Source organism: Chiloscyllium plagiosum, unplaced genomic scaffold (assembly GCF_037043375.1).
Source record: "Chiloscyllium plagiosum isolate Xiang-an unplaced genomic scaffold, Cpla_swu_hap1 HiC_scaffold_3, whole genome shotgun sequence".
NCBI classification, from domain to species: domain Eukaryota; kingdom Metazoa; phylum Chordata; class Chondrichthyes; order Orectolobiformes; family Hemiscylliidae; genus Chiloscyllium; species Chiloscyllium plagiosum.
Window position 1 is genome coordinate 66,611,073 of NW_028270141.1, and position 26,042 is coordinate 66,637,114.

Sequence of the window (26,042 nt, forward strand, 5' to 3'; positions counted from 1 at the left end):
TGAGAATGAAACCATGCAAACTATAGTGTTATTGCGTATTAAAGCAGCAAAGAACAATGAAGTGTAATTTTAGATGTTTAGGAAAGATTTTAAAATACCAGTGTTTTCCTAATATGATAATTTAAAAGTAGATTGTTTAAATAAAATCTGCTGAATAGAACTCAATACTTGTTACTTGTACTATGAAGTGTGCCATATTGGTAATCAGTTTGTGGAAAAAATTCGCAATCTAGTAAGTGAGACAGAATAATTGCAATTCTTGATCTTAATTGGATTCCACACTAAGAAATGCATGTGGACATGAAAACAACAAACTAATTTAATCCTTGGCATTAATTACTGTTTGGAGAAAGTGAGGACTGCAGATGCTGGAGATCAGAGTCGAGAGTGTGGTGCTGGAAAAGCACTGCAGGTCAGGCAGCATCCGAGGAGCAGGAAAATCAAAGTTTTGGGCAGCTGCTCTTTTTCCATTTGTTTGCAAAATGGGTGAGTAAAAGATCATACATTTGAATTGACTTCTGAAATTTTCTCTGTGGCTTTCAGAACATTTTTAACCATTCTGCTTAAAAAAACTTGATTACTTTAAGCATTTTTAATACATCTATTAAAAGCTTTCTAAGGCATACTAATGACATTCATCACCTAATCCATACTTAACGAATAGTTTTACCTCCTTCCTTTGAGGTGAAGTCATGGCTGGCATTTTAAAGAGGAAACTTGCACTTTTTATGAGTTTACTGAAGAAAATATTCCGCAAATATCTATTCTAAACAATGGTCATCTGTAACTTGTAGTACATCCAGTGTCTGCCAGATTATTAAATTCAGTTCTTAATTCTGAAGTAATCTGTGACTAAATCACAAATGTTTGTAGTTTAGCAGATTCAGTAATTTAATCAGAGATAAGAAGATTATGGATTTATGCTAATGTTTCTGGCCGAGTTATCCAGAGGGGCAGGCTAATGGTAAATATAGATTCAAGTCTCACAAGCAATTGGTGGAAATTTAATGAAGGAATCTGGAATATAAAATTGGTGTCAGTAATGGTTTCTGTGAAACTATCATTGTGTGATATAAAAATGTATCTGATTCACTAATGCCTTTTAGGAATGAAATTTGCCATTCCTATCCAATTCGGCCTACTTATCATTTCAAATCCACAGCAATATGTTGATTCTCAACTACCTTTTGAAATAGTACAGCAAGTTACTCAGTTCAAAGACCATTAGGGCTGCGTAACAAATAATATCTATACCCGTACACATGAAAGAATAATGAAAGACAAATTCATCTGCATGAATATTATGTTGTGGTGAGTGAGATGACTCTTGTCCACTTAGAGTCTCATGAAGTGTTTTTGTAAGAATTGTACTCTTGGAATGTGCCTTTTATTCAAATACATATCTGCTTTAAGTATAATACAATATGGTTTTGTTATTCTTTCTCATACTTTCCAAAAATGATCACTTTAAGTTACTCAAATGAAAGGTAGATAAATCACAGAGCGATTATGATTTATATCTGAAGATCCTAGGAGATCCAAAGGAACCTAGTGAGGAAATAATGGAGTCTGTGACTACAACTTGCAAATATACATGTACTGTAAAGGAAATTGCTGTGGAAATTTTCGCAATGATTGGAGATTGTCAAAAGGCACTTCAAACACTTCAACAATTTCAAAAAAATGATGTAGGATTACCTGAAAAATGATAGGCTAGTTAAATCTTTTCTTATTTGATATATTACTTTCAACGGCACAGTGGTTAGCACTGCAGCCTCACAACGCCAGAGACCGGGATTCAATTCCCGCCTCAGGCGACACTCTGTGTGGAGTTTGCACATTCTCCCCGTGTCTGCGTGGGTTTCCTCCAGGTGCTCCAGTTTCCTCCCACAATCCAAAAATGTGCAGGTTAGGTGAATTGGCCATGGTAAATTGCCCATAGTGTTAGGTGAAGGGGTAAATGTGGGGGAATGGGTCTGGGTGGGTTGCGCTTCGGCGGGTCGGTGTGGACATGTTTCCACACTGTAATATAATCTAATCTAATCTAATAATATGGAATGAAACAACTAATCACATGGAGAATCATTAGCTAATCAGAGAATAAATTTTAATGGCCTGGCCTTTTTTCCCTATTCTTGTTGAATACTTGGAATTAATAACACATTGTACAAATAAAAAAGTATTTAGTAGTTCAATGTACAAAATTTAAATGCAAAATTAAATTTAAAAAGTAAGGATAGAGTGAGGAATTACAGAGATCTGGAGTTAAACATTGCTTTTAACAGAGACATCCAATGCACACACAGAAAAAAACAACAGTGAGCCAATAATGAACAGATGTGAAGAGTGACTGAACTTAGGATTGAAGAGATAGGCTTTGAGAAAATTTTGAAGGCCAGAAGAAAGGTAGAGAAATTTATTGTATAATTACCAGTTTTGTGACATCTTCAAAATCTAATAGACTGCATTAAATGACTACCCCTTATCCATCCTACCAGTTACATTCTCAAAACAATGTCCTTTGTCAATGACAACATTTCTAATTGATAATTTAACAGAGTCAATAGGAAGTTGTGATTTTCTAAGTGTCAGTAACCACATCTGTAATAATAGAAGCTAGCATTTTGCTTATTATTGGTGTTAGTCTAAATAATCTTTAGTTTACTGCTTTATGTCTTACTCCTTGAATTGCAGAGTTATATTTTCTACTTTCTAATCCTTGGAAACTGTGCTGGAACCTAGGGAATTCTAGAAATTCAAAACCAATACATTATTTTTTAAAACCTCAAGGTGCACGCTATCAGTTCCAGGGAATTTGTCACCAGTCAGTCCTATTTCTCCAGTACTGTCTCAAGGCTATCTTAATAGTATCATTAACCAGGGTTACGGTGAATGGCTTTGTTATCCTGAAAGCTATTTTTACGCCTTCACTTTGCAATAAGCTGAAAATGTGTTGCTGGAAAAGCGCAGCCGGTCAGGCAACATCTAGGGAACAGGAGAATCGACGTTTGGGGCATAAGCCCGAAGAAGGGCTTATGCCCGAAACGTCGATTCTCCTGTTCCCTGGATGCTGCCTGACCGGCTGCGCTTTTCCAGCAACACATTTTCAGCTCTGATCTCCAGCATCTGCAGACCTCACTTTCTCTTCACTTTGAAATAACCACAGCATAGATGATTTACTTGAAATGAAGAAATCATACTTACTTAGACATTAATCTGCATGACCTTGAACTCTTGGTCAGTCAATACCTGGACATTGATGGTGTAAAATCCCTTATGATTCATAAAGAGATGATGAGTGAAGCAGCAGTAGATATCAAACAAGGGCCATATCACTAAGCTAGCCATTGGAAGAGACTTATTAGCAAATGTCAGATGTTTCAAAAATGTTAGAGTGATCAGGATGAAGGGTGAGAGATAGTTCGATATTTGTTGTTGCAGAGAATATCAGTTGTCACTTTGCTTATGGCCATCAGCAGTACACATCATCATTTCAAATTTCTGTTTTGACCTGAAACATTAATTCTACTTTCTCTCCACAGATGCTGCCAGACCTGCTTAGTTTTCCCAGCAATTTCTGTTTTTGTTTATCATTTCTAACTAAGACTTTGATGAACTTTCAGGACAAGAGAGATTGACAGTTTCATTGTGCTAGCTGGATGACACTGGGACTGAAAGCAAAAGAAGATAGTTTACCTCTGACCTGTTTAGAGGGAGCGGTGTCTCCTTTTGAATCATCCTTGAAAATCAGGTAGGATTTGGGGAGGGAACTGGAACCTGCCAGATTGGTGGAGAGCTCAGATGGGGTGACTGGTATGCATGCTGTCGAGCACCAGCAGAGCCCTTGCCATAGGGGCATCCATTACTTCTTCTGACTCATCTGTAGTCTATGGAGCACCAAAGTAGAAGGCCCATAAAAGACATTGGAAAACCATCATTGTTTACCTGGTAATGATGCTGTGGTGGACACTCCCAAAGTGGACAAAGCAGCACAGGGGCAGAAGGTGTCCCATGATTGGTCACTCATGAGTCAATTAGCAGCCGATGGGTGATGGGGGCTTCCAAATTCCCTGTTGCTGGCATGTCATGCAACAGGAATATAGTAATCTCACTCCCAAAACCTTAGTCTATCATATTATCAGCCCTCCTGCATCCCTAGCTGATGCAGTTGGGCACATTGACAATTTATCAGTATTACCTGATCATCAAATTACTTTCTGCAGTAATTTATTGTGCTACATTGCACTGGAATTAGCCCATAATAAATTGAATTTTACAGCACTGGAAATGGCATAAGTTATTAATTATTCTGAAATATAAATGAAAAGTAATATTCTTCACAATCATGTTAAACTTAGAATGCCTCGTCAGTATAAATAAAATATTACAAATAAATTAATGTATAAATGATTAAATGAATAACTGAATGAACATTTGGAATATATTGGCAGCCCAACAATTTTTGAAATTAATGTTTTTTTGTTCTGTGAATTAGAGCCCTTAAAACAAGTCTAATCATTTAGGAAAGCATTGCCTAAGAGCGAGGGCGTCTGGTAAGAAAACATATTTTCGGAAGAGATTGTCAAATGTGAATTAATGAGATGTACCTTAAAATTATTCCAACATTGCAGATTAATGTTCAAATCCATAAAGCTTCACAGATTTTTTTATTATGTATAAGCAGGCTATTTGGGCTAATGTGTCTGCACTCCTCTCAATGAGCAATTCACCTAGTGCTACCCTACTCCATACTCCCTGCAACTCTGCACCTTTTTTTCGTTACAGATAACGATTTATTCCCTCTTAAATATCTCAATTCAACTTACTTTCACCACATACTATGGTTGTGCATACCAGAGCTTAATCACTGCATGAAAATGATTTTCTTCAAGACACGTTGCTTCTTTTGTTGATTACTTTAAATGTGTTTCCTCTCATTCACAGTCTTCTATTGGGTGGGAACAATTTCTCTATGTTTATTGTCAAATCCCTTTTTGATTTTACCTTAATCATATCTTCTCTCAGCCTTCTCTTTTATTTTCATGAAAACATTCCAGTCTAGTTTTCTCACCGAAGTTCCTTATCTCTGGCACCATTCTCATAAATCTTTTCTGCAGCCTTTTCAATGCCTTCAAATGTTTCTGAAGTGTGATGCTCAGAACCGGACACAATATTCCCGCTGAGGCCAAAATAGTTTCTAATGCCAGATAACACCTCCCCCCTCACTTCTCTCCAAGGCCCCAAAGGAAACTTCCATATCCGCCACAGATTCACCTGCACCTCCACCCACAGCATCTACTGCATCCGCTGCAGCCGGTGTGGCCTCCTCTATATTGGGGAAACAGGCCGCCGACTTGCGGAGCGATTCAGAGAGCACCTCTGGGCCACCCGGACGAACCAACCCAACCAACCTGTAGCACAGCATTTCAACTCCCCCTCCCACTCCACCGAGGATATGCAGGTCATTGGACTCATCCACCGCCAAACCACAACAACCCGACGGTCGGAGGAGGAGCGTCTTATCTTCCGACTGGGAACCCTCCAACCGCAGGGGATGAACTTGGACTTCACCAGTTTCTTCATCCCCCCTCCCCCCACCTTGTCTCAGCCGGATCCCTCCAGCCCGGCACCGCCTTCCTGACCTGCAGTCTTCTTCTTGACCTCTCCGCCTCCATCCTACTCCGACCTATCACCCTCACCTTGACCTCTTTCCACCTATCACATTTCCAACGCCCCTCCTCCAAGTCCCTCCTCCCTACCTTTTATCTTCTCCTGCTGAACACTCTCTGCTCATTCCTGAAGAAGGGCCTGTGGCCGAAACGTCGAATCTCCTGTTCCCTGGATGCTGCCTGACCTGCTGTGCTGTTCCAGCAATAAAGTTTCAACTCTAATGCCAGATAAACCAAACCTCCATGCCCTTGTACTCTCTGCTCCTATTAAATAAAGTTTATGATACTGTATGCTGTATTAACTGCTCTCAACTAGTCCTGCCATGTACAATGAATTATGCCCATATGTACCTTTAGAGTTGTATCTTTTGTTTTATATTGTCTTTCCATCTTTGCATCTGATTAACCTTCATCTGCCAGCTGTCTGCTCATTCTATCAACTAGTCTGTATTAATATAAATGTACTTGCCGTGTAAAAGATTATGCTGAAGGAGGACATCTGTATCTTGAAGAGTGAATAAAGTCGTAGTATTAGATATAAGGAGTTTTAAAAACCTAAACTAATTAAAGTAGTTAAGGTAGAACACTAATTTGAAAAGTTGCACAGTAGCAAATCCTGAAGAGGTGTTAAAAGGAGGGGCTTTAGGACCTGCCGGGAAGTTGCTGTCTCAGGTGGAAGCCTAGTAGTTTCACTTGAAGTCACTGAGCTGCGCTACTCGCCTTTTACTTTCTCTCCACGCCCCGAGCACTCACCGCCGAACTGTGTTCCAGCAATGGGACTTGCAGGCACAACAGTGAAATACCAGATTCGAAACACGACTTTCTGGAATGAATAACTGACAAAAGAACAGGAACGTGAGGGTAGAAAACAAATTGCGATTGATTCAAGGATGTTTCTCCCAGATATACGTTCCTCACGTTTGGACGCGATCTTACTAAGAGTGATGGGTCTGGTTTGGCTGAGCAGTTTTGCTAAAACTTCTTCGGACTTTTCCGGTAGGTGATGACTGACCAAGAACAGATAAATGTGGGAGAATCAGTTAGATAGTACATTGAATTTTAAACACTTTTTTTTTAAAAATGAAGTTCAGTTGAAAATGTCGCGAACTGTAAATCATCAACGTCCCCTTCAAATAGATTTTTAATTGAAATGATCTTGCTGATAGTAAATTTCTACTTGTAGTTTAAGCATTAGGAATCATGAAGTCGTCTATTTCCTACATTTATTTTAATAGATGTCTTAAGTAAATCTAAAAACCATGGTAACATTTTCTTTGAAAAAGACAAACAACAGAGCGTAAAGATGCACGTCCTTAAGGAAGAGGGTAATTTACATCTCATAATTCAGCTGTTCGCTTCGAAAGTGTCTTCAGCTCAATTCCGGGGTCCTTCCAAAGTGTCTGTCTTCCTACACTTGTGACGGACTCGAAATGAATAACAACTCTTCATTCTTATTATTTTGTTGCTGGTCAAACGTAGTTACAAAATGTGTAACTAGGTAGTTGGAAAATGTTGGCAAAGCTTACCAGAACATGATTTGAAATATTGTATTTGTTAGCCGGAATACTTGAATTAATACTACAAGGTACGTGATGTTTTTGATTTAGTTTTGAATAACTTTAATGAGCCAATCTCTGCATTAGAAATAACAAGAGTACCGGATGAAAAAAAAGAGCTGGAGAAACCTAGCAGGATTCGCAGCCTCCTGGATGATTCATTCGAAAAGCGTATCCCACAAGCTATTTCAGTTTTGCTTTACTGTATTTTTTCAGTATTCTGAGGATGAAACGAATCCCGTTCCTCCTCTTTCCCTCCCATATTTACATTCTAATGGTAAACTGTATAAAGCGAAAAAAGGCTATATTCAGGATAGTAACAAAACTCAAACCCCGAAAAGATATTAGCCAGATTTGCTATTTTTCACAATCTAGCTGTTGTGGATCTCTTGAGCTGTCTTGCAGTGAGTGAAGTTGAATTTAACAACAAGTCGTTTAAAATATAAACCATCCATTGCCACCTATCTGCTAATTGGCTGTTGTTTATTTGAATGACCACTTCAGTTGTGTGCTCGTGTGAAGATTGCCATTTGCCTTTAATCAGACCATAATAAAAACAAATTGTTCAACAAGCTCTCTTTGCAAGATTACCACAGGGATCTACATACTCACTGTTTATAAATCGAATTTAAACACAGTTTTTGATACTAAATTTGAAAAAGGATTTGTACATCTTCGATTTAACACCAGACAGTGGTGGAAAGGGGAAAAAGCTGAAGTGTTCAATGTAAATCTGGGATAATGATTTCCAGAAAGGAAATTATAAGGCATAAGTAGAAAGTGTACATTCACCACTGAAACCGGGATTTGAATCTAGTCCAAAATAGTGAAGTGAAAAGCCCACTGCTTCTCTCGGCTGTGAGAACACATTTGATTTTGGGCACTGGGAAGAATTTATGTGACAGAAACTAAGGGAAAACACAAGTATAGCAGGGGTGATGTTCTAGGATAGAAGGTTTGGGTACATTGTTTAGGCAGGCATTTCGAGTTTTTCTCTGTACATAACTTTATTACCCAAAGTCAGTTATTTTGTTTCTGACCCAGGAATGCTGAACATTAATAGAATGGATCAAAATAGACAATCGACTTGATAAGAGTAAAATTGTGAAAACAATGATCCAATCTTGTAATAGATGAACTTAGTATTCAGATGATAAAGTACAAATTATTGGGGATGTTTTGACATGGAGGTTTTTAAATGAGGGAACATGGGGCAGCATGGTGGCCCAGGGGTTAGCAATGCTGCCTCACAGTGCCAGGAACCCGGGTTTGATTCCAACCTTGGCGACTGTTTGTGTGGAGTTTGAACGTTCTCCCAGGTGCTCCGGTTTCCTCCCACAAATCCAAAGATGTGCAGGTTAGGTGAATTGGCCATGCTAAGTTGTCCATAGTTTTAAGGGATGTGTAGGTTAAGTGCGTTAGTCAGGATAAATGTAGAGTAATACGGTAGGGGAATGGGTCTGGGTGGGTTACTCTTCGCAGGGTCAGTGTGGATTTGTTGGGCCAAATGGCCTGTTTCCTCTATGATGATTATAATCAACTGCCATAAAACAGGAAGGTATAGATTCCAGGATAATAAATAATGTGGTATAGGTTCTGGATAATAAATGGATAGGAAGAGTTTGGAATACAATGGAAGGAAATCTTTTAGAAGTGGCAGGTGTCCCATGGTCAGGGCTGAAAGCAGTAGGGAGGGTCCTGCTATGTCATGTGTTGGTATCTGCAGTCACATTTCACTGGCAGTAGCCAATTAAATAGCTGCTTCCTTATTCAGGAAGGTAGGCTGGCCTCATCATAGGATCAATAGTCATTAGCGCTAGTGAAACCAGTGTCTACTGCTAGGTTGTACCTGAGGAAGAGAATACATCAGTGATTGTTTGCCCTCAAATTCTGGTGAGTGAGGCCTAGAATAGGTGGGACTACTCAGACAGGCCTTGGTAAGAGATGGGAGGTTATCAAAGTGATGATTTAATGTCAAGGTCCCCTGGGACAATGAGTGCCTGAGAGAATTTGACAGTTCCTTGATATAAAGAAAAGACTGAACATGCTGAATGCAGCAACAGCTATGAACTGAAGATGTGCTCCAGATCTAATCATGCTCTTGGCTAAGCTGTTCCAGTACATCTACAACATTAGAAAGAAAAGTGACAAAGTATGGTTTATCCACTTAATCTGGCTACAATCTACTATTGCCATTTGGTTAGGAACTGCTAACATTTGAAATCTAATCACTTTTAACCAAAGATTATTTTTCTAGTGAAACAAACTTTATATAAAAGAATTAAATAAATCAAACATTATTAACTTCATATGGTTTATAACTATGTATGGTCTACACAGAGTTATTTCCTCAAGCATTCTCTTATGATACTTCAACCTTTTAAGTTAAGTTCTTTAGTTCTGTTGGGACTATCCAGAAGTATGCCTCAGTCAAATGCAGAATTTTCTTCAGCTCTAGCAATTACCAGAAGTAAACTTTCATTTTTGAGCATCTCAAAATTGTCATGATGCAGGAGGTCAATTATCTGCGCAGACTGTCTGAATGAACTTTAGTGCCATTCTCCCACTTTGTATATTGTTTCAATTCAAATAATCATCTAATGCCCTCTTAGATGCCTCAATTGAACCTGCCTCCACTACATTTCCAGACACTTTTTTTCTTTCACACAACACATTTGCTTCTTTTGAAAATTACTTTAAATTTGTGCTCTCTCATTTTCAATCCTTTTATGGTTACTTCCTATCTACTCTGTCTGGACCAGTCATGATTTTGAAAACATTAATCAAAGTTCCTCTTAGCCTTCTGCTCTCCAAGAAAAACAATCTGAACCTCTCCAACCTTTCAATGTAACTGAAGTTTTTAATTCTTGGAACCATTTACAGAAAGATCTTCTATACTCCCTCTAATATGGATTTATCTTTCCTAAAGTGTGGTTCTGTATTCCAGCTGGGGTCTAATTGTTGTATTGTACAATGTCACCATAACGTCCTTCTCTGGTTCTCTGCCCCGATTAATAATGCTTACAAAATTGCATGCTTTATTAACTAGGCATTTCCACCAGTCCTGCCATTTATAATGGCTTATACACATCCTTAAAATAGTCATCTTAATTTTATGTTATATCTCCATGTTCATTGTACCAAAATGTATCGCCTTGCACTTCTCTGCATTGAATTCTTCAGCCACCTATCTGTTCACGCCACCACTTGGTCTGTATACTTTTAAAGTTCTGTAAATGTACTGCTGTATATTTTATAATGCTCCTAAGTTTTGAATTATCTACAAATTTCAAAATTGTCTCCTGTACACCAAGATCTGAATTATTAATACAAATTATTGTTGGCATGATGTTTACTTGGACCATTGAAACAGCTCTATTGTTACAAGGGCAGGTTAAAGGCTGAGTATTTGGCAGAGGGTAACTCTCCCCTTGGCGTCCTTTGCTTTCTCACCATCTGCAAGGCACAAATCTGATGTGTGATGCAATTGTCTGTACTTGCCTAGATGAGTAAATCTTTGATAATGCTCAAGAGACTGAATACCATTCAGGACACATCAACCCAATTGTTTGGGACTGCATCATTTAAAACCCTGCTCCCTCCATTATTGGTGTACTGTTGCTGCACTGTGAATCATGTACAGAAGTATATTATGTAATACATCCATTTGTACTGCACTTGAGAAGAGGATTCAACAGGTTGATGACCCTCTGAGAAATAAAATTATCCACCTCTTTATGTTAAATGTGAGACCCACAATTTTTAAAGTGTATCCCCTAATTTCATTCTCTCCCATCTTTTGTTCACTCTGTCAAGTCCCCTCAGAATCTTTCAGATTTCAATAAGACCACATCTCATACCTCTAAATTCCAATGAGCAATTCAACTTGCTCAACCTTTCCTCATCGGATAACCTCTTCATCTGAGGGATCAGTTGAATGAATAGTCTCTTAACTGCTTTTAATGCAAGTATATCCTTCTGTTTAAAGAAAACCATAACTGCTGCTTTAAACAAGGGAGAAAGGCTTTTAGTCTCCTTACCTCCAAAAGCAGATGTGTTTAAAGTTTTTTTTTTCATCCTTTTGGAACAGTCTATGGTTATTTCTCCCCAAATCTTCTGTTTGGGACATCCAATTTTAAAGTGACTGGCAACAATCTGGAAGTATAGTTTAGTCCTGCATTCAAGCCCAGGGAATGGTTGTTGAAATGCACACATGCATGCATGCACACACAAACATTTAAGGAAGAAAAAAAGGAAAGAGTTTATAATTCAGAATAATTTTAAACCAAATACTAATTCACGTGAATGTCAGATTCCAAAAAGTTGATGTCCAGTCAGTGTGCATACGTGTAGCAACTCAGAATTAGGTAGTCCAGCTAGCAGGCAGGAGTTGCAGAATTCCTTTTCATGTCGATGAAAGTGCAGCAGTATGAAGTTAACACATAGAGAGACTTGGTCCACTTCCGCAGCAAATACAAATTTCATTCGGAGAAACTGGATTCTCAGGAGGCTGAGAATTGAGGAAGGCTGAGCTATGAGCCTGGAGTTTGGTTTTCTGTGTGAACAGCAGATGTCAATTGTCAGAAAAACCCATCTGGTTCACTCATGTAGTTGAGGGAAGGAAACTACCTTATCTGGTCTGGTCTACACGTGGCTCCAGATCCATAAGAATGTGGTTGACACTTAACTGCCTTTGGGTAATAAATGTTGGGTAATAATAAAAGGCCTGGATTGTGATGCCAGGAAATAAATGAATGGATAAAAAAATAAAATTGAGGCAATGGGTAGTGGGTTGGGTCCAGAAATTACAATGGAACTCTTCACTTTGGTCATGTGGTATTGTTCCTTCATAGAGAATTATACAGCTTTTATGTACTGGAACACACACATTGCTTTTTGTCACTTATAAGGCCAGCAATTGCTGCTTATTCTTAACTGTCCTTGGGACAGTGGCTGCTAGGCTATTTGAGGGTATTTCAGAATCGAGCATAGTTACTGGTAGTCTGGAGTCACAATAGGGAAGTCTAGGTAAAGATAAGGAATTTCCTTCTGTAAAGAAAATTTGTTTTATTTACAATAATCCTGCAGTTTCATTACTAACAGTATCGATAATTTTGTTTCAGATTTATCAGGATGTGATTAAATTGAAGACAGGTTACATAATCTAGACTTGTATACCCTGGAATATATAAGGTTAAAAGGAGATTTGATCTGAAACTTTTAGGATTTTGCAATCAATTTATGGAGTAATTAGAAACTATTCCTGCAGGTGGGGAGTTTGGGACAAGAGAACATAACTTAAAATCAAAGCCAGGCCATTAAGTAGAGAAATTGGGAAACAATTTTTACACAAAGAGCTAGAAGTTTGATATCCTCTCACACAAGTTCCAGATGCTGTTGTAGTTCTATTTGCCAACCTCACACCAAAATGGATAAACCAGACATGGATTCTGCATATTTGAAGATATATTGTAGGTCCACTATGCAGACATTAACTGCAAAGACTCAGCAAACTATAGTTATAAGAATATGCAGCTGCAGCTCCCTTATACTACATGCTGCAAGATAGACTATACAATGACTACTGGTCACATCTTCTGACCACAGATGTTGCCAGGTTTGTTGAATTTCTCCAACAATTATAGTTTTGTTTCAGATTTCCAGCACTTGCAGTTCTTTGTTTAATTCACATGTTGTATAGCCTGGTTACTTGTAATTAGCATGTTTCCTGTTAATGTTATGTCATAACAGATCTGAAACCTGTGATTTCAATGATTATAATTTGCTCTCAAAAGAGTTTTATAGCATATGGAGCCACAATGTTATATAGAATTAAGATATTGATCACTTATGATCTTCACTGCACGGTGGAAAAGGCTCCAAAGGCTGAATGGTCCTTTGACATACACATTTCAGTTTCATATTGGAAATATCACATATTGAGCTACTCAGTTTAGATAAATGAGAGATGAATTGAATCATATAAAATTGTTAGGATTTGATATGGTAGATGCTGAAATAATGTTTCTCTTACCTGAAGCCATGTAGGTGATAGCTTCAGAGTTGAGACGTTTCTCCACCTAGAGAGTTGTGAATTTTTGGAATGTCTGCTTTAGAAGACTCTGTGTGCTTTGTTATTTAGTGTACAGAAGCTTCTCGATTTATAGACGCTTGACTTTGAACGCTTGCACTTATGCATGTGTTCCAACGTGTGGTTGTAATTTTCAAGACTTGATAAATGAACGTTTCCTGTTCTTACAAAAAACTGCTTTCCATTGTCCTGAGTTGTGCTCTGACATGCGAATGGACTCTAGCATGAAACCTGTTTGCAGCTCAAGAGCTGGCTGTATTTAAGAGTAGGATTAATATATCCTTGGACAGTAAAGAAATAAAGGGATGTTGGGATCTGGCAAGAAAGTGAAATTGACATAAAAGTCAATTGAATTTTTTCCATTCGTAGGATGTGAACATTATTGCCTGTGCCAGCATTTGTTGCCCATTCCTAATTATCCTGTGGTTTGCTAGGCCAATTCAGAGGGCAGTTCACAGTTAAGCATGTTGCTGTTGGTCTGCAATTACACATAGGGTTGACCAGGTAAGGACAGCAAATTTCCTTTCCTAAAGGGCATTAGTGAATCAGAAGGATTTTTACACAGTCATCATTCCGTTAATTTTTAACTACAGAATTTTAGTGAATTCAAATTTTACCATCTGCATGGTAGGAATCGAAGGTTGCTGGGGTACTAGTCCAGTGTGGCTACCATTATACCACCATCTCTCCCATTGATGGAGCATATGGTAACCACCTATTTCTGTTATCTATTGTACCCAGTTTCTCTGCTCTTTGATTATTTTCTCCAAATGGATTATCAATCGTTGTGAATGACTCTGCGTCGATGGTCTCTTGTAATGCGTTCTGTATTTTAGTAGCACTTTGTAAGTTTTACATATTATGCTTTTGCTGTTAATCCAAATATAGGTTCTTACAAAATCAGTAATCAGGAGAAACAAACTTAGAAATTGAGATGATTTGAAAAGGTAAATATCAGTTTGATTTCCCTTAATCTCTTGTTGCTTAATTTCAACCTCTATTTTTAAAACCTGTCATTGTAGTTGTTCTTCTGCTTGGATCAAGTGAGTTAATCCATTTTGTACATTTATGTGGCTTCAGTATTATTTCCATTATGTGATATTGAAACTACACTCAGTATTCCAGAATTTCCAGTTTATCGAGTAAGTGTCTTGAGCAGAATCATTTATAAATGCATAAAGAATATAATTCTGGATTAGTGGTGCTGGAAAAGCACAGCAGTTCAGACAGCATCTGAGGAGCAGTAAAATCGACGTATCAGGCAAAAGCCCTTCATCAGGGATACCCGAAACATCGATTTTACTGCTCCTCGGATGCTGCCTGAACTGCTGTGCTTTTCCAGCACCACTAATCCAGAATCTGGTTTCCAGCATCAGCAGTCATTGTTTTTACCTTTTTACCTTAAAGAATATAAGTCAAGATTTCACTAGATCTACAAAGAATCAATGAGTGGAACTGAAGTGATCAAATCATAAACATACATTGTTTTTGAAAAACATGCTCATAAGTCGAACAGGAAATAGTTTAATTGATACTGCATGTTGCACAAAGACATTTTGATGAATTATGTGAATGGAGAAAACTCAAATTGAGTTCGACATGCTAGTGTGGGCTTAACTCCTTTGGAACTAAGAAAGATGTAGTTTGAGTATTTTCCCAATGTTGTGGAAAATAAAGATTGCCTTTGTAGCTAAAAATGAAAGATAAAGCAAGATTGGTACAAAGCATGGAGCACTTGGATTTGGATGGATTGAAACAACTTTGTAAATTGATTGTATTGATTGGCATCTGGATACATAGCCAGGTGAAGCCACAAAGTAATGAGGGGAAGGAAATGCAGTATAACCATGTCTTGAAGTTATTAAATAATTTGTTCACTTGAAATAATGGCGTGCTTTATTAAATAGACATTGTATAAACCCGCAACCACAGCATTAGTAAATTCAAACCGAAGAAACATGAACAAATTTATTTAATCCAATATAATGGTCCTAATATGAAGGAAGAAAGGCAGCAAAAAATGCTAATCTAATTGTTAATAATTTACCATCTGTACAGAATTCTGTTAACTTGGTGCTAGGTAGTGACTTTTAAATTGAAATATTTTGTAACTTCTAAAAAAAAGAATATTTTCCTTCCTATCCTTATTTTTGGCCTTCCTGGTTGAACAGATACATCAGCCTCAACAGTACTTTTTCATCTTTTCAATGGTTTGGAATGAATTTTCAAGCATCATTCAATCCAGTTTATGTATTTATTTTGCCCTTATAAACTTGAAGCTACGATCTGTACAGTTGTGAACTATGCTTTGGGCAGGCTGTGTGCTTAAACACCATTGCCACACCATGACTGTACCTTAGGGCTGAATGAGAGGTATGCAAAATGATAATCATTTTGATATCTTTCTTTCTTTTCAGTCTACTGACAAAATACTGTCCTTGGGTTCACACCTTCCTTGTAATGTGACCAATATCAGGAACTCATAAAGCAGAAAATTGTAACCATTTTGCTATATAGTATCCAAGTTAATGTATTCCTATAGGGAACTGTGTCATTCTGTAACTCCATAACTTAGTTAAAAATCACACCACACCAGGCTATAGTCCACCAGGTTTATTTGGAGGCACTAGCTTTCGAAGCGCTGCTCCAATCCATAACTTAGAGTGAACAATCTTTTTATTTCTTCTCCTACTCACTAAGGAAGTACCTGACTTTTGTCTAGTATTCGCTATTCATATAAATGAGACTGGGAACCCACATGTGCAGCATATTTGTAACAAACTGTTGAGCTCAAGTCTACTCTTTCAACATGCTTACCTATGAAGGATGTTGTGAAGAATATTTGTAATGCATATTCAATGGCATCTTCAGTGAGAGCTGAATAACCAAATAAAATCATTTACCATAACATTAGAATTCCTTCAAATTCTCTCAGATAAAAGTAAAATTGAAACCACTAGTTGCAATCATATTATACTGAATAATTTTAACATGTTAATATCGATATACTTTGGGCTTATATTTTTGGATAAGAACAAATTAGGTGAGAAGCATCCTGTGACAACCTTTGTTTTTAATTTGTGATGAGATATTGAAAATAATGATTTTGGAAAAAGTGTAACAAGCGTTCTAATGAGGAATTAAAAGTAAGTAATCCAGTGAATATGGTCACATATCTGTCTAAAACTTGGATTAATTTCTGATTGTTATCTGAGCCTTAAAACTGACTAACAGCCATAAAATGACTGATTTATTTGAAAATTTTGTTGAAATCAATAATTCTTTATTTATTCCTTTCACTTTATGTAATGGCTGAATTGATGAATAAGTATCATGTGAAAGGCTGGAGGATATTCTAATGTATTTAGGGGTAGTACAATATTGATCATAATATGGTACAAATGATTTGTCATTTCTTACCCATTATAAATCAAATTCAAACGCTATTCAAGCTATTTAACTGGGGCCTTTTAAATTTAGTAATGTTCTAAACATCCTGAGTTATTATTTTAATTGTTTTAATGTCTTAACCCTCAACCATATAAACTGCTATGCTATTGCTTTTAGCAGGATTGGGTTTAAATAGACTTTAGAAATAGCTGTAGAACAATTCAGTGGCATAACCCATACTCTAACATTGAGACACAAACTCCTAACTGTGTTTCCTTACGAACTGTCAAAAGAAATGGCTTCTGTTTGATTTGGAATGTGTTAAATATGAGAGCTTGGAGGAATCAGGTAATTCAGAAGTTAAATACATGCTCAAAGATGGAGTTTCGTTGTTGTAAAACTTGTCTGGTAGATCAGGATACAAGGAAATGTAAGCCTGAGAGATAAGGAAGAAGGAAGAGACAGTAGGCTGGTCAACATAACATCAATAATCACGTAAAAGATTGGACTGAATAAAGTGATAACACCCAGAAAATCAAAGCATGATTGAGCAGAATCAGCTAATTTATGTAAGGAAAATAGTGTTTGACAAATCTGTTAGAAGTTTTGAGGATGCAATGACTAAGGGTTAAGTAGTGGATGCATTGTATTTGCGCACGGTTGTAATACTTGAAAGAGCATTTAACCAAGTGCTGTACAAGCAGTGCTTTTAGGATTGAGGATAAAGAGTAGGTACAAATAGGCCATTGAGGCTATCATGAGGATCAGGGTTCATGCCATAGCTGTTCACAATCAATATCAAAGACTTGGATGAAGGGATGGAGTGTAATGCAAATCTACTGATAATACAATTTTAGATGGGAAAGTAAGCTATGACACAAACAGGCTGTAAAAGGATGCAAAAAGTTAAGTGAGTGAGCAAGAAGGTGGCAGACCAGTACAATATGGAGAAATGCAAAATAATCCGCTTTTGTAGTAAAATAGACCAGCTGAATGTATTTGAAATGGTCAAAAAATGATAAATGTTGGCCAATACAAAATTATGTAACTTTAATGTACCGATACAACAAATAATTACTAAAGCAAACTGCAATAAGAAGTATAAGGCAATTTGATTAAGTCATTATGTAACTGAAGACACATCTGTTACTGATGTCAGAGTTAATATCAGTCCAGAATGTATGTGAAGGGAGAGGTCTTTGACATTACACTAGAGAGTTACATTTGAAAAATTACGATATACAGGTATACATAAAGGAATGTTACAGTTCAAAATGAGTTAAAGAGCCTTATTAGGAGTTCAGGAAGATACAGCTTCAGGATCATCAAATCAATGAGTTGTAGGTCTTTTTCGAGACTGTAGATCCCTATCGCACCTGCGCTGCTGGAAAACAGTGACCTAAGTATTCTAACCCCATTTTCCAGCACTTTGCCCATAGCCTAATATGCTTTGGCATCTCAAGTGCAGATTGAAATATTTTTTAAATGTTATGAAGGTTTGTGCCTCTCCTACTCTTAGAAAGGTAGGGAGTTCCAGATTTTTCGCACCTTGTAGGTAAACACTTTTTTTCATGTCTTCTTAACCTTCTACTCCTTACTTTGAATCTATGACTCCAGTCATTGATCTCTTCATCAAGGGGAAATGCATTTTCTTATAAATTATTTTTGTAATTTTATTCATGTCAGTCATGTCCCCTCTCAATCTGAGCTGCTCTGAGGAAACCAACTGCAGTCTGTCCAATCTCACTTCGTAACTGAAACTCTCCAACCTACGCAACGTCCTGGTAAATTTCCTGTGCACCCTTTCTCGAGTGTTATATAATTCCCCCCTATAAATTGGATTCCAGAACTGCACACAGTACACTAGCTGTGACCTAACCAACTTTTTGTACAGTCTAACGTAACCTCCTCACTCTTATACTTTGTGCCTCATAAATACCATATGCCTTCTTAACCACTTTAATCTCCTTGTCCTGATTCCTTTAAAGGTCCAATGTACATGCACACCAAGATCCCTCTGGTCCTGTGTTTTTCAGGGTGTTATCATTTATCATGTATTTACCTGTGTCAGTGTATGTGCAGGAATGGGGAAAGTTTGTCCACAGGCTAAGATAAAAGGTAGGGAGGAGGGACTTGGGGGAGGGGCGTCGGAAATGTGATAGGTGGAAAGAGGTCAAGGTGAGGGTGATAGGTCAGACTGGGGTGGGGGCGGAGAGGTCGGGAAGAAGATTGCAAGTTAGGAAGGCGGTGCTGAATTCGATGGATTTGACTGAGACAGGGTGGGGGGAGGGGAAATGAGGAAACTGGTGAAATCCGAGTTCATCCCTTGTGGTTGGAGGGTTCCTAGGCGGAAGATGAGGTGTTCTTCCTCCAACCGTCGTTTTGTTGTGGTCTGACGATGGAGGAGTCCAAAGACCTGCATATCCTTGGTGGAGTGGGAGGGGGAATTGAAATGTTGAACTACAGGGTGGTTGGGTTGGTTGGTCCGGGTGTCCCAGAGGTGTTCTCTGAAACGCTCCGCAAGTAGCCGGCCTGTCTCCCCAATATAGAGGAGGCCACATCGGGTGCAGAGGATGCAATAGATGATGTGTGTGGAGGTGCAGGTGAATCTGTGGCGGATATGGAAGTTTCCTTTGGGGCCTTGGGGGGAGGTGTGGGCGCAAGTCTTGCACCTCCTGCGGTTGCAGGGGAAGGTGCCGGGAGTGGAGGTTGGGTTGGTGGGGGGTGTGGATCTGACGAGGGAGTCACGGAGGGAGTGGTCTTTACGGAATGCTGATAGGGGAGGGGAGGGCAATATATCCTTGGTGGTGGGGTCCGTTTGGAGGTAGCGGAAATGACGGCGGATGATGCGCTGTACGTGGAGATTGGTGGGGTGGTAGGTGAGGACCAGTGGGGTTCTGTCCTGGTGGCAGTTGGAGGGGCGGGGCTCAAGGGCGGAGGAGCGGGAAGTGGAAGAGATGCGGTGGAGGGCATCGTCGACCACGTCGGGGGGGAAATTGCAGTCCTTGAAGAAGGAGGCCATCTGGGTTGTGCGTTTTTGGAACTGGTCCTCCTGGGAGCAGATGCGGCGGAGTCGAAGGAATAGAGTATGCCTATATTTCCTAGTATTTAGAAGAATGAGAAGTAATGTGACCAATTATTTGAATATATATATTTACTAAGGGGCTAAATAGATTAAACCTGAGAAATTGTTTCCCAAAGCTGGAAGCTGAGAATTAGGGTCACAATTTAGAATACGGGAGTAGGTATTTAGAATTGATATGAGGAGAAACTTCTTTATCAGTGGGTTTTAAATTGTTGAAGTTCTCCAGCCAAGAGGTTTATGGATGCTTAGTCATTGACTATATTCAAGATGGGGATCAATAGTTTTAGGAACCTAAATAAATCAACAGACATGGGGATAATATGGGAAGGTGTAACTGAGGTAGAGGATTGTTCATGATTTTATTCTATGATGGAGGAGTTTGCGGGACCAAATGAACTTGGTGTTGCTTTTATTAAGTTATTATATATAACAGTAACTTTTGTGAAGCAGTGGTGTTAAAGAGTTGTCTTTTGACACGCCCAGGAAATGCTGCATGTGCAGATGAATTAAGACTGCAAATCACCATGTGATAGGTTTTCTGTCATCATCCTCTTTTAGTTAGAAATCTATTTGTCTAGAGGGAGGGGGAAAGAAATCATTTCCTGGTCTAACCAGAAGAGATTTTCTGGTGAAAAAGAAGTAGTGTATTTTGTGTTAGCAACTAGTTACAGGTTACACTACAGTAGATCTTTAATGATGAGGAGGACTGGAATGTTGGGTCAAACTGTTCTGAGATCCCAAGCAGGTCTGCTCATAATTGCAGTAACATCATTACAGTGGGTGGCACTTAATGTGCTGCTGAGTATTAAACCTTTTAGACTCCTACACCTACAAACAACAAGGAAGGGCAAGTAAATGCTAGTCTTCTAATATGTACAGATTCATACGTTGATGAGCAGCCATATCAGCTTTTCTAATCCTCTTTGTTCTCCAGATCTATGAATGTCATTAGAAATTGAAAAGAATTCTCAACCCACATGTTTTGATCATTACAAATGAAATAGCAGCTAACTGATGTAAAATAGTGAACTGGGAAATAATAGTCCTTTTAAATCCAGAAAATAACGTAGACAGCAACATGTATGTCATCACTGATAATTCATGTAAAACAACATGTAAGACGTAATAATTATAATTTATGATCTTTTTAAAAGACTATCTCTAACAGACCGTGCATCATTGCAATATTTCATACAGTTATGCATTGCATTAGTTACTAGATCCACTTTGGGATTATTCAAACTTGCATTGGTCATCTGTAGCTCTGACCAACCTCCAAAAACCCAAAGAATCCATTTGGTGTAAAATTCAATGAGATATGAATTGGGCTTGCTGTATGATATAACTTTGGGAATATTTTCTAACCTGAAGTGAGGCTTTATGCTACAGCCGGAATCTTGGGAGATTTGCTATAAATGAAATTCATTAATCTCATTGTGTGGTCACCAGTGACATGGCTAGACCTTATTTGGAGATTAGTGTGATAAATAGCTTATCATAACTTATCAAATTAGCGAGCTGCTATTTTATTAAGTCACAGAACATCGGTTGCACACGTACATACTAGCAGCAAGTGTACGAAGTATGAATCAGGAGTTGGAACCCTGAGTGTCATTTTTCTCTGCCTGGAATCCATTTTGTAATGATATGCATAGTTGTAATATTATTTTCTTACTCCAACAAGACCAGCTAATGAAGCTGAATCTAGCTTTGTGTATGACTTATTTAGTCTCTAGATAATTCAGCAATGTCTCTACAATCAAGGGAGCTGACAGTTTTTTTAAAATGAAAATACCTGGAAGTATCTGTTAAAATAAATCTGTTAAAATAAATAGGTCAGTCCATCAAACACATTCCATAAAATATATTTATGTAGCGTGTTGCTCTGCAGAACTGTATATAAACTGGAACAAAGTTAAATTTTTAAGCTGAAGTTACTGAAAAGCACTGTATTTGTGGTACATTTTGTAGATGCATTGAGTTTAGATTAGATTACATTACATTACAGTGTGGAAACAGGCCCTTCGGCCCAACAAGTCCACACCGACCCGCCGAAGCGCAACCCACCCATACCCCTACCCCTTACCTAACACTACAGGCAATTTAGTATGGCCTGCACATCTTTGGACTGTGGGAGGAAACCGGAGCACCCGGAGGAAACCCACGCAGACACTGGGAGAACGTGCAAACTCCACACAGTCAGTCGCCTGAGGCGGGAAATGAACCCGGATCTCTGGCGCTGTGAGGCAGCAGTGCTAACCACTGGGCCACCGTGCCGGCCACCATTCTGTTCATTCCCAATGATCATTCTGTTCTAATAAATACGTATTTTATTCTTAGAATGCAAGAGTTGCTACCTGGACCAGTATTTGTTACACTGTGTTCGTCACAGGAATTAATATTTGACTACATTGCATGTATTTGTATATATTTTCTTCACTTTCATGTTTCTTTATATTTACCTGAGTCACATCACATGTTTTAGCTTTGGGACTAGACATAAAATTGTTCTCACATGTATATTAGCAAGTGATTTATTTATTTTGTTCTGATTGAACTTGGAATTGGTACTGTCATTTTTTTGGTTATAGACATTTTGAATTACTTTTGTTTTTGAATATTTTGCCCTTTGGCATAGCTTTGTGTGGGGATTTAATTGAATGAAATAGCAGGGACAAGTATGATACAGAGCTTTGGTGATCAAAAATGTTTTCTCTTGGCATTTCCTCACAGATAACACATTTACTAGAGTTATGCTCATCATTTAGAGACTCACTGTTGGCTCCTCAGGGCTATTTATGACCACAATGTCTCCCACAGGGGATGAAAGAAGCTATAATCACTGCTGGGGAACAATTGAATCTATCCTTCTCCTCTTTTTCTGTATCGTGCTGGCACTTCACTCAGTGTCAAAGGTCTCAGCAGTCCTGATGTAGTATTGCCAGGCACCACGATCTATGGCCTGCACTCCCTACTGATATAGTCAATGTGACACAGAGAGGGACTTTTTCAGTGAGTCCTTGAAATCTTTGCCTGGGATCCCTCTCTTTACTAGTGTTCAGTTCTTGATGCAGCATAGTTTTAGGCAGGCAATTGTTGTTCATCTGGGTAACATGATTTACTCATGCAATTGGCTTTGCAGGAGGATAGTCTTGATTCTGGTGATTTTGACTGCTTTCAGACCTTCAGTGTTTGTGGTGCAGTCTGGCAAAGGGGTCTTGAGGATGGACTGGAGACAGCACTAGTGAAAGTGCTCCACAAAGCATATATGCTGGCAATGGGACCATGACTGGGCATCATACAAAAGGGCCACTACAGCACTGTCCACTTGGAGGCTGTGGTTGCTCCACATTTAATTATAGAGTCAGCCAAATGCACCTTTTTTTTTAAAAATCAATTGTGTACTTTCTTGTTTGTGGTGACGTCAAATAAGATAACATTTATTTTACCTAAAGATGTAAATTGCTTGACCATATTTAGCTGATTTGCCTTGATGATACATATGATGACGTGTATTCTTCCTGGGGTGCAGGCTGTCACAAAAGTTCAGTTTTCTTTAAACTGCTTTTTAGTCCAAAGAATTGTGCCATAGAAAAGCATATTGCAGGTCTAACTGACTTTGGACTGGGAGAGTGCAATCATCAGCAAAAAGAAGTTCATGGATGAGTTTTCCCACTGTCTTTGTGGATCCTGAGATTGAAATGATATCCATTGGTCCAGAGCATATGTAAACGCCCTCTTGAGGTCTTCTGTTGCCTGCTGTAGTATTGTGCTAAAGAGGATGTTGATTAGGGTCAGGGACAGGACACATCTCTGTTTCATGCTGTTGCAGATTTGGAAAGGATTCAAGAGGTTGCTGGCATGTTTGAGTTGACTGTACTGATTTTCATTAAATTGCTTCAACGTGGCCAGAGACCTGAATCAGGAACAAAATTTTTCAAGAGAATTCCAAAGTCCATCCATGCTCAGTGTTAAAAGATATTGAGAGGTCTATGAAAGTGATGTAAATACCTGTTTCATGCATAACACTTTCTTGATATTTGAACTTAGATAAATACATGTCTGTGGTGTCACTGTTGCTCTGAAACCATATTGGCTCTCTGGGACCTTTACTTTTGCAATTGCAGACTCAAGCCTCTTCAAAAGGATCTTGTGAGCAATCAAAAGCTGGGTGGTCCCATGGTGGTTGGAGTAATTTGACTTTTCTCATTTGTTTTCTTACAAGGTGGTGATAATGGCATCATCCAGCCCTGTTCCCACAAAAAGCTCATGGAGTAGGGTCATCATTCTACAAGGCTTCATGTTAATTGCAGTAACTGTCTAGTCTTGTTTGGCTTCAACTTAGTGATGACAGTCATGGTTTCCTCCAGAGTGGGCCTCCTATTAGTTCTTTTTTGTCAGGCCGTTGTTGCTAGCTATAGCTTATGACAGTATCATGAACTGAACACTTGTGTTGAAAAGTTTTCAAAGTGCTCTGATCAACAGTGCAGAAATTACTCCTTGTCAAATGTGTAGTAATCTGCCATTGCTGCAACTTGGGTGGTTTTGGATTTAGTAAGATGGTCCATAGATTTTATTGTTTCATTGAAGCTTCTTCTGTTATTATTATCCTTAGTCATTTTGGAAGTTTCTCAGTTTACATTGAAGGATGCTATGTGCTTGACTGTAGGGTGTCTTTCTGTTGTGGATGGCTGGCTGAGCCAGCAAACACATTGAACTGACCTTTTTATTTTTTAGCAGGTCTTGGATTTCCTTGTCATTTTCATTAAACCTGTCCTTGTTCTTCTTGTCCTGGGTCTGATGACCTTGTTGGAAATAGCCAGTTGTGCAACTTTGTTTCCAGAGTTAGAATAGAATAGAATACCTACAGTGTGGAAACGTGCCATTTGGCCCAACAAGTCCACATTGACCCTCCGAAGAGTTTCCACCCAGACCGATCCCCCTATATTTCCCAAGATTAATGCACGACCTACACATCTCTGCACACTATCGGCAATTTAGCATGAACAATCCACCTAATTAGTAAGTCTTTGGACTGTTGGAGGAAACTGGAGCACCCAGTGGAAACCCACACAGACATGGGGAGAATGTGCAAACTCCACATAGACAGCTGCCTGAGGCTGGAATCGAATCTGGGTGCCTGGCGCTGTGAGACAGTGGTGCTAACCACTGAGCCACTGCGCCGCCGTGCCATCATGGAATGGAATTAGCATCGAGATCATTATCTTCCAATCTGGTCTGTAAGGTTGCCTGAAATCTGTCTCTCTCTGCAAGAAGACAGTAGCAGGTTGTTGCTATTTTAAAATGTCTTTTAATGGGTTATTTCTAGGTCGGTTCTTAGGCTTCATATGGAAATTCTGCTTTGACAGTCTTGACAGCCTGAACTGAGCATAACTGTGGTATGCAGAATATCCTTCAGGTCATGCTGGAGCACCAAATGTAATTTAACAGGTATCAGGTTTAGTTTAGGGATACATCGATGAGATCTTAAAGCAATTGTTTTTTTGACATGTTGTTGCTTATAGAGAGCTGCAGAGTTCCAAGAGTGGATGTCTATTTTCATTTCAGTTTCCAACTTCATGGTTTCTGAGCACCCCTTTCCATGCCAGGCTTTCGTGGCCAGTTTTGGTGTTGAAATCATCAAGAATGACAATTTTGTTTTTTTGAGAGGGGTGTTCTTGATGAGTTGCTGGAAAACTATGTAGATCTTATCCTTGTGAGCTGTTTTAGCCTTCAGGCATGGAGCATAAATACTGAAGAGAGTTACACTGTCTTGGAAGGAAAGGCATATCTTTTAGTGGCTGAAGATAAGGCTTCAAAGTTTTAATAATGATGGCTTCTTGTTGAAGAAAACTAACCTTGAAGAGGCATAGCCGACATTGTGGTACACCTGTGGAGCCAGAGTTGTGTTTTGTCTGGCTGCTGTGCTCTGGGAAGTGGACCTCACTCTGAGCCACTCCAATGGTGTCAAGTCTGGATAGCTTGTGAGCCACAAACACCGAACATTGTTGGGGTAGCTGTTGCCACCAAAATTGAGAGTTGTTCTTCTGTTTTAGATGGTGAGCTTCTTGTTTTCCCATCTTGTTGATATGAAATTGAGAGTTGGAATTTTCCTGTTGCATTTTGCCGCATTCAGAAATATCAGTTGGCCATGTCAAGCAAACTGTGTGTGGAGAGATGAGCATGAAGTGACCTCGTCTAGACTCTTCTCTAGTTCAAGAACAAGCACTTCTATCCTTAAAAAAAAAAGA

General features: G+C 38.8%; 1 protein-coding gene across 3 annotated transcripts in view; it reads left to right on the plus strand.

Annotated features, from left to right (window-relative positions):
* The first annotated feature begins 6,402 nt into the window (after positions 1-6,402).
* The window catches only part of eva1aa (eva-1 homolog A, regulator of programmed cell death a), a 374,680-nt gene continuing 355,040 nt past the window's right edge, over positions 6,403-26,042 (plus strand). For 2 of the 3 annotated variants that reach the window (XM_043683056.2, XM_043683074.2), the window contains exon 1: positions 6,403-6,665. In XM_043683056.2, coding sequence (XP_043538991.1) covers positions 6,560-6,665 — 106 coding nt within the window. In that variant the 5' untranslated portion in view covers positions 6,403-6,559. The remainder of the gene's footprint in view (positions 6,666-26,042) is intronic. The other variant, XM_043683068.2, reaches the window with a different exon arrangement.